Genomic DNA, 10,075 nt, shown 5'->3' with positions numbered 1-10,075 from the left:
GTAGATGCCTCTTATTATGGTGGACGCGGCGTGGGAGGCATTAAAAGAATGGAGGTAAGAGGTCCACCATCGCACAACTTTCTGTGTGCCAGTTACCTGGTGATAGAAACCCAGAGCAAACACTGGAGGTCCGTGCTTGAGGTTAGGGGAAGTGTGACTTATGAGCTACAAAGATGGGGAGGCGGAAGGGTACAGCTATTTAACTNCATGCCTGCATCTTGCCCATCTNGAGTTGGATGAGGCCATCTGCCAAACCTCCTGGGTTTCTTTTCTCATTAGANTANAACCCCACTACTGCACCCCACCTAGTCAGTTCAACCTCTCATCCTCCCAGCCCATGGCTCCCCACCACCTCTATCACCTCTTCTGCTCCCCGCTCCCCCTTTTTCCACTCACCCTACTTCTGTGGCTCACACTCCTGAAGGAAACAGAGGACCCAGTAGTGTGTGCCTCAGACCCTGTCCTCAGGGGGGCAAACCGTGCAGCCCTGTAACTTTGTTCTGTGGAATTTCACTTACATTAGGTCCGCTGGGGAGAAAAGGGCTCCACGGAAGAAGGGGCGAAGTTAGAAAAGGCAAAGAATGCACGAGTTAAGATGCCAGAGCAAGAGTATGAGTTCCCCGAACCCCGAAACCTCAACAACAACATGCGCCGGCCTTCCTCGCCTCGGAAGTGGTACTCGCCCATCAAGGTGTGTCTCTACTCAGAATCCCTCCTGCATCCCCTCCTCCCAGCTGTGAACCAGTCTTCTTTCTTCTCCATCATCTCTTCTCCCCTGCCTCAGCTCCAAGCCCCAACCTACTCTGGCTCCTTGGGAAGTTAAAGTCATGGGAGGTGATTAACGTTCCTAAGGGTCTCTTGTCATCATGGGTGCACATGGCCTTGAGTTCNTGTGAGGGGTCAGCAGTCTCCTCTATGTAGTGGCCCTACGACGCACCTGCACCGTGACAGCCATGAGAACCCTGGAAACTCATTGCAGGAGATTTAGCCATAACCCATCCCAGCTCTTGCAGAGGTTTGCAACCAAAGGTCCCAACNGGACCCACTCCTGAGCCTCTAGTAAAAGCGTGAGAACTGATTGGTTCCCTTTCCTGCCCCCACACCTTCCGACAGCCTTGGCCCTCTGCATCATGGGAGCTACATGGCAATCTGTATCCCATCACTGAATATTTCCTAGCTTTAGAACAGCGCTTATAAAAACCAAAACAAATACCAGGGCTGGGAAGATGGTGGAATCTAAACAAAGATCCCTGGAGCTCACCGAGCTCACTGGAGCTCACTGGAGCTCACTGGACAGAGTCTAGTCAAATCAGTGTGCTCTGGGTTCAGAGAGACCGCATCTCAAAAAGTAAAGCAGAGAGCGACTAAGGACAACACCCCAGCCAACCCCTGGCCTCCACACNCACATGCACGCACTTGTAGGTAGAATTAAACTAGATTGGTAGCTGCTGTTTCTCAGCCGAGTGAGCTCAGGCTCACGGGAACTTCAGTGCAGTTTCCATTTGGGTTTGCTGTGTTTAAAGCCAGGAGATTCTTTTTTTAGAATGAGCCTCCCTGAGGCAAAGGAGTGAACTCTGAGCTGTGGGCGAAGGCACATCTGGCGGGGAACGGGCTGCTGCTGCTGCTGCTAATTCTTCTCCAGTGAGGAGCGTGAGGTAGCGTGCAGACATGTGCAGACAGGAAGGAGCCCAGAGGATCCTCACAGATGAGAAGACAGNGGATTTTCCCNTCCTGCCGTTTTCAGGAATCTACTTTGTGACTAACAACACATCCTTGGTTGTAGCTGAATTTTCATTTCTGAAATCTTCGAGGTTGGAAGGGCATGTCTTTCCTTTCTTAACTGGTAGCTTTCAGACTAGATTTTTCTAGATGAATCAGGATATGGACACATACATTTAGAAATGTAAAAGTGTTGCCAGCACCTTCCTGGAATCCACATCCACTCCATTGAGTCTCGACAAGTCCCTACTATGCCAAGTACAGATACTAAATAGTGGNACTTCTCCGCCCTACATAAGCCAGGTAATGGTGGGGAGAAAACGTCAGAAGGAAGATCCCAGAAGACCTCCACGAAGCCCTCAAGCCTTGTCCATTTCCTCTGCCAGTTCAAAACCCCACTCCACCTGCTGTGCCTTAAGATTCGACCTGAGCTTTCCGTCCCATGCTCTTCGCTGTCCCAAGGTCTTCTGGCGGCTGCGGTCCCCTTGTCCCTTCCCCTTAGAGAAAGAGTCTCACAGAGTTACATGGGGTNTCTTGAAACTCATGATCCTTCTGCCTTGAGCCCCGCCTAGGTTATATGTCCATATAGGCATGTACCATCATACTAAGATCCTGGCTCCCAAGTTTCCTTAGCCATTGTAATAAACCACACTTTTCTCAGTGTGGTCCCAAACCAGCAGCACCCAGGAACTTGTTAGAAACATACAATGAGAGGTCCCACCCAAGAGTGGCTGTATCAGAGCCTCCAGTGTAGGGCCCAGCGTCTGGGTTTGAAGAAGCCCAGCAGGTCACAGACAGCATTGCTNGAGGCAGGGCTGGGTCCCAGAGGACAGAAACTGGTTGCCTAGGTTACTGAAATGAGCAAAGAGCCTGCCTGCCTGGGGTGTTGTCAGGAACCTCAGCAAAGAAACCCACTTTACAGTTCACATCGACCCTGATGTGACATTTTTACCACCCAGCGCATTGATGTTAAGTGAGTTGGAGTCACCTCGAAGGACACATGGAGGAAGCCTGAGAGACTGGTGTCTCTCACCTGGTCACGACTCTGGTTGAAGGCATAAGCAAGTTTGCAAGGTCCTGTTACCTGGTGGAACAGCTAATGCCAGCACTCACATGCCCACTGCGAGGTAGGAGATGGGCGGATCGCAGTTAAGATTATCTCAGGTTTATGAGCCTTCTCACTGGATTTCACCCCTTGCGGGCACCAATTATCCTTTGAAGCCCCACTAAACAGCACGGAGCCTGGCACAGAGCAGAGACTCCGCCAGCTCCCACTGAAGAGCTGAAGCGTGAAGCGTGGTCCAGAAACCACTTCCAAGCCCCAAACCTGTTAGACCACACATTGGCACACTCTGTCCAGGGAGAGGCCATTTGATGACATGGTTCATGAAGGGGGACAGAAGTGCAGAAAGGACCTGAGAAATCCTGAGAAAGAGCAGATGTTCCACCAGCAGCAGTCCAGCTCTCATGTGTTTAAAACCCACACTTCATGCTGAGCCTTTTCTAGTTAAGAGGCCTGTGGGCATTAAAGGGACCTCATAAAATGCTAAGTCTCACACGGCACCCTCTCTTGGTGTTGATCACAGTTCTGCACCCACACAGGAGGCACACTGCAAATGGTGAGGCTAATAGAAAGTGAGCTAGGCTCAGAGGCCTCCCAGTTGCCACCAGGTAATAGCAATAAGAGGAGCTGTGGTAAGGGGCAGAGATTAGCATCCTTCATCCACCTCACCAGCTGTTTCCTCATGACCCGGGGACAAAAGATGACTCTGACATTTGTTTTACTTTTTAATGTTATAAGATATATTTTGGTCATAATTCTTTCTCTTTCCTCTCTCCAACTTCATTCTCTCTCTCTCTCTCTCTCTCTCTCTCTCTCAATAAGAACAAACAAGACAAAAAAATTACCAAAACAAAACAAAAACACACCAATAATCGTGCAGTGTGTTGTGTGCTGACTAACTGCTCCTGGACCTTGGCCTGCCTTGGAATGTGACTGGGAGACCCAGAGATACTCCATTGGAGACATTTTCTGGCTTCCCCTCTCCCGACATGTATAAGTTACAGATAGCCCCTTGTTTAGGGACTTAGCCCACTGCCCCTTCTCCATGATGGGATGTTATCTGCCTTGGACTTGTACAGGTCCTGGTGTGCTGTCACAAGTGCTGTGAGTTCATGGCTATCAGCCCTGTTGTGTCTGGCACACATATGAGTTTGCAGAGACTGTGGCTTTGACATTCTTAACTGGTTATATATGTTCTTACACACCCTCCTCAGTTTTGCCTCCTACAGAGGCCTCCAGTCTTTGTTCTCTGGCCCCTTCTAAAAGGTGTATGTAGACCTAAGTCCCCCACCGCATCCTCTCTTGATGTTTGTCACAGTTCTGCACTAACTCAGGAGGGACACTACAAATGATAGGATTAACAAATGGTGAGCTAGGCTGAGAGGCCCCTGGGCGAGGCCGCCTGATTAGGAACACAGTCACCACAGGGAGCCAGGGAAGTTGGAAGGGGACAGAAAGGACAAATGCCACCATTCACCCTCACCTCACTCTCAGATCCTAGTTCCCCCATGAGCCATGGGAAGCTAGTGGTGCAGAGACAGTATGCAAAGAAGTGCAGACAGTCGGTGAGGACAGGCGGCTCCTGAAAATGGTCAGTCTGTGCTGTGTCCACCTTCCCGTCCCACTGTGAACAGGGAGAACTCCACACCTAAAAAGTCAGCAGAACCCGGGACCATGTCGAGCTCTCCAGCAAAAGTGGCTGGAATCATATACATGGTGCAATGGGTACCCACCATCTTCCTTCTTTCCTGAGAGCTGAGAAGCAGGTGGGCGCGCTTGATAAGCAGCCCAGCAGGAGCTGAGGGGAAAGGGTTACAGTGGGTTCCTCCTCTTGTCCCTGCATCCATCGTACCCCATGCTATATTAGGACATTGACCACACCAACCACACTCCCCCCATCCTCGCTCCAGGGTCATGATGGGGGAATTTCCCCTGGTATTTAGATTTGTTTTCCTTTGCTTGGTTTTTGCTTCCCCGATTTACAGCACCCCGTGCTTCTCATTAAACAGAACTGGCCATTGCAGACAAGTTAGGTCATGCCCAAATACATGGCCACCAGCTGGATTAAAACTAGGACTGACTGCAGACTTCGGAGAAACTTCCCATCCCTTTTCCCAGTAGCTTCTGCACATGTCAGGGAGTGAGAGAAATGGCAGCTAAAGGGCCAAGCCCGGACCTGCCTTGAAATACAGACAGGCTGCTCCCTGCAAATGGCAGACTGTGAGCAACAGGGTTGTGGATTAAACTACCATGGATTTTGAAGATTCTGTATTCCCATTAAACTACCATGTATTTCCAGATTTCTGTCCAGAACAATGCTATAAATGGAGCTATCTTCAAGTTTCCATCTCAGAGCTGAATCCACGAGCTAGGATAGATAGTCCCAAAGAGCCCCAAAATGAGAGAAGAGACACAGCCGTGCTCGAGGGTGCTTTGCATGGGGATCCGCTAGGCCTCCCCATTATACAGGGGAAGCTGCATAAACCTTCACCTCTCTCTGTGCACTTAAGTTATGGCCTGAAGCAGAGAGAGGTATGGTGTGGGAGCCTGGCGCTGGTAAATCTCCCATTTTATAGTCAAGCTGTGTCAACTTCATATGGAAGAAGCTATTTTTAAATGCCAGCTAACACACCCTGGCTGGGACGCTGGGGTTTGTGGTAGAATCTTCGTCATAACTTCACAGAAGCAGCTGGCACTTTGCCTGGGGAATGAAGGAAGACCAGAGTCTAAAGTACATGTTGTATGCAGGCTGTGCCTGATGGACACCCTAATGTGACAGGGACAGTGCCCCTGCACGCACACACACACACACACACACACACACAAACACACACACATGCACCAGGCCTTAGGGAAGGAATCTTCTTGAACAAGCAGAAAGCTTTAAGTGACAGGTTTCTGCTGTGTTCAGAAAGTCTGGGCTCTGAGAACATTTGTCAGGAACTCGACTGACTGTAAAGGGTTTTGGTTTTGGTTTTCACTTAATTGTTAAAATATATTATTGAGTGTGAGGGCAAGCACAATAAGGAGAGCGACAGATGCTACAGCTTACATGTAGAGATCAGGACAGCTCTGTAGAGTTGGTCGATTCTCTCCCTCCTCCTTTTTGTCCGTTCTTGGGATCAAACTCAAGTCACCAGTTTGCATGGCCAGCTGAGTCATTCCACTGGCCCTGGTGCTAACGTTTGTCCTTAGCCAGTTGTAACCANTCTCTTCCCTAATGCTTCCTTCAACTCCCACCTTGGAAGCNGCCTGATGCAGGCTCAGGAGGAGGCAAAGGCAGTTACCCACATTGCTTGTGCNACAAATGGAGGGCTCACCTGAGAGACAGTCAGAATTCAGGACGCTGAAGAGAAAATGGAGTAAGGTGGTCTCGCCTTGTCCAGAAAAGCTAGAAACAGCAGCTCACCTGGGTGAAGCACTTCACAGAGGTCAGGTTGGGTTCCAAGAACAACCTTGAAAAGTAAAATTCCCCCAATACATACACACACACACACACACATATACCAACACATATGCACACAAACACAACCACACATACACACACACCAACACACACTCGCACATACTACCACCCCACATACACACCCTACATACACACACACACACCAACACACACTCGCACATACTACCACCCCACATACACACCCCACACACAGACACGCACACGCACATGCACGCGCGCGCACGCACGCACCAATTACAAATAGAAAACCAGGCACCAAGGGATGGATCGAGGATTTGCTTGAGTGCACACTGCTGGTAAGACAGCCTGAGATTTATTTTATTAGTCATTATGTATCCATACATAGGGATGGATCTTACTTCTGACCACAGGGGATGTTCCATGGACTAAGTGACAGGTGGCAAGAGCCAGGGCTTTGAAAATAGTGGAATGGAAAGAAATGTCAGGTGAGCTGGGACCTAAGACCACTCCCTAAACATGGCTGAAGCTTGGCATGACGCAGCATGGAGAGAGGGTGACCCTCTGGTGTGTGGGTTACACCTCCATGAACTAAGACAGAGTGTGAGGAAGGGTACATGTGGATAAAAGAGAGCTCATTTGGTTTGCCATGCTTGCTCTTAACTCCTGTTATGTCAACATCATNATTAAAAGCTGGAAGGTTATGCCATGCCCTGGTCTGAACCTAAAGAGGTCACGCCATGCCTGGATCTGGCTCTCAAGAGAGGCCCAAGATGAAGCCAGATGCAAGAATCTTTAGACTACATGGGGAGTCAGGCCAGGCGCTACACAGATGGCGCCAATGGAGCTCTATGCCCAAATCAAGCACAGGCAGAGGGGGAGGGGCAAAGAAGCAGAGAGGGAGGAGGAGACGGGCCAACCCTAACAGAGGCAAGGCCAGGGGAGACTCCCTGAAGGGAGAGCCCAGTGCATCTCCAGAATATGGAGGTGCTTGGCCATCAAGATGTCCTGTGTGGCTCTAAGTAAGATCCATTCTGAGGGAATGGCAGGATCCAGAGCACAGCTTGTGTGTGAGGAAGAAGAATGTAATTTTGGCTTGGGAAGGAGGTAGTGGAAGAGCACGTGCTTGTGGATGGCCATACATTGGAGACACTGCCTCACACTCTCCCAGCCTTGTTCCCCCTCCCCAACTGTCATTTTAATGTCTACTTTGGTTACAGATAGAGTGTGGTGAATATTTTTTTCTGAAATGAGGAGATAACTTCAAGATAGTTTAATTTATAGAGGAGACAGTATTATTAACCCCCCGCCCCCCATTTAAGAAGAGCAAGCCTTCAGGAGTTGAAAAACGTCCATGCTGCCAGCTGGAGACAAGACAGCCCAGCTACAGCTTCTCTGGGACAGTGGGAGTTCTCTGCTTAGGTTCTGTGTGGTCACCTGCTCCACCAAGGAGCAGAGTTCGCTTTCTCCTGGGGCTGCGTGTGCAAGCAGCTCTTTGCTATGCGTGTAGCTGAGCTAATTTCTTCAATAGTCTTTCTTAAATAGCCAAATTTTCTTCAAGCCTCAAGTCATTGTTCCTCATTTGTNCAGGGTTCAAGTGTCTAGCAAATAAGGCAATATGGGTGGGCTGATTTACAAGCCAAATATTAAGAGCCCCTCCCTCCTGGAAATAAAGAGAAGCATTCAGCCACCTAATATCATGAGCTGTAAGGGCTTGTCCCATAAGAACCTTCAAGGAAACAGTTAGCTGACACTTAGCATTGCCTCATGCTGAATACAGCACCNGCTCTGTCCACCAGCAACACTAAACTCATTTCAGAATATTTCCAAAGACTTTTGTAGGTCTTTGTAATAGGAGATGAGAAACNCGGCACTTGGCAAGATCACANTTAACCCACCAGAGCTTAGGCGACAGCTGGCCAGTGTTCAAGAGCTTAGTTTTTCAGGTGTGTGCTTGGCCCAGCAGGGAGTGANTTCAGAACCCGGGGTTCTCTGGCATGATCAGTGCTGCCCCCATAAAGCGTCTGTATTGAGGCTGAGCTCTGCAGACATCCCCCATCTTCCCATCACTGTCCTCCAGGACACCACACACATTCCTGCAGTGGAATATACCCAGTTCCCCTGTACGGAGCACACTTCACATGGGAGCCTGTTCTCAGCTCTTATATTAGACTGTACCCNTTGCATTAGAGAGTGGAGAGGCCCTAATCCACGTTCACCAAGTCATGGGATCTGTGCTTCTAACATGATGGGAGAGACCTGGNGGAAAGATTGGGGAAAGTTCTTTATTTCTACAGTGCCCGTCCACCAACTTGGTTTTATATGTAATCTTCTTGCATTTTTTTTTATTTCAGGGAAAACTTGATGCCTTGTGGGTTCTGCTGAGAAAAGGATATGACCGAGTGTCCGTGATGAGGCCACAGCCAGGAGACACGGTAGGATGCGCCAATGGTCACATACTCAGACACACAAACACAGACACACACGCATACACACTTCTTTCTCATTCCCTCTGTTTTAGTACCTGAATAACTACTCNTATACAACTCCAGATGTTATTTCCTGTGGTGACAGATCAGATAGCAGTTTTTAAAATCCTGGTTGTTGTCAGACCTTGTGTTTCCATTTGCTTCTCTGAAAAGGACTTTGTCAGAAATACACTAGTGTTAGCTGCCTAGAACTTGCGCTTTTCTGTCCAGGGTGCNGTGAGTGGCAGGTTCAGCTAGGCCCTGCTGCAGACAGGCTCTAGAGGGAGGTCTCTGGCCCTGATCCACATAGACCACTGGAGAGACACAGAGCCAGCATGACAGGAGAGGCGTGAAGGTAGCAGAGAGCTCCAGCCAACTGGCCAGAGGCACTGGCCAACTGGCCAGGACTCTAAGGGGGTTTCTGCTCTTATGGGGGTTTGAGGATCTATCAAATACTGACACTGGCTTTGCAGGGGTTACACAGATGGTGCCACCTAGAAACCAGGAAGCCAGTGTCTTCACTTTGTAAATGGGGACGAGGGAAGGCAAGTAGCATCCCTTCTTAGGAGAGGAGGTTTCTCATCCACAGATGAGAGAGCCAGGCTCAGAACAAAGTTCTCCCTCAGCTTCCATCAACCTGNGTCTTCCTCGGAAACCTGATCCATTTACCAAAATACACAAAATACAGGTTTCTCATGTAGGAGAGTCCAGCACACTTGAGCTTGAAGGTATTTCCTTCCTGGCTAGAAAACCTTGAGGCAAATCCCCTATCCTCTGTGCTCACCTTTGTAAATTTGATCATGGTAACCGCATCTTGGTACATCTGGCAGATAATGGGAATACCTTGTCTTAGCTGCTTTTCCTGTTGCTGTGATAAAATCCCAAGAAAAGCAACTTAGTGTTGAGACGAGAGAGTTGGCTCAGCAGTTACAGCCCTGGCTCTTGCAGGGAACCTTCATGGCTGCTCATAGCACCTGCAGCACTGATTCCTTCTTCTGGCCTTCATGGGCACCAGGCACACAAGTGCCACAGGTACATACATGCAGGCAGAACACCCACACATGCAGGCAGAACACCCACACATATTGAAATGGTTGTGAGCCACCATGTGGTTGCTGGGAATTGAACTCAGGACTTCTGGAAGAGCAGTCAGTGCTCTTAACCACTGAGCCATCTCTCCAACCCCCAAAAAGGATGTCTTCTAACTCACAGTTTGATATTAAAACCCAGCATGGTGAGGGAGTCACAGCAGACTGAGGCAGCTCTCACCCACAGTTCAGAAGCAGAGGGTGATGGATGCTTAGTGTTCAGCTCACCAGACCTTTTTTTGTGCAGGACCCAGGAAACTGTGCTGCCCACCTTTAACACGGGGTCTTCCCACCTCAACCTACTCAACAAAGT

General features: G+C 49.3%; 1 protein-coding gene across 1 annotated transcript in view; it reads left to right on the top strand.

Annotated features, from left to right (window-relative positions):
* Window positions 1–6: 6 nt before the first annotated feature.
* LOC115031287 (anthrax toxin receptor 1) overlaps window positions 7–10,075 on the top strand; it is a 51,325-nt gene continuing 41,256 nt past the window's right edge. Inside the window, exons 1-3 of the mRNA XM_029478221.1 lie at window positions 7–54; window positions 524–691; window positions 8,561–8,641. Of these exons, the coding sequence (XP_029334081.1) occupies window positions 49–54; window positions 524–691; window positions 8,561–8,641 (255 nt within the window). The 5' untranslated portion in view covers window positions 7–48. The remainder of the gene's footprint in view (window positions 55–523; window positions 692–8,560; window positions 8,642–10,075) is intronic.

This window comes from Mus caroli, chromosome 6, assembly GCF_900094665.2.
Source record: "Mus caroli chromosome 6, CAROLI_EIJ_v1.1, whole genome shotgun sequence".
In the NCBI taxonomy this organism is placed as follows: Eukaryota; Metazoa; Chordata; class Mammalia; order Rodentia; family Muridae; genus Mus; species Mus caroli.
This window is presented reverse-complemented; position numbering and strand designations above follow the sequence as displayed.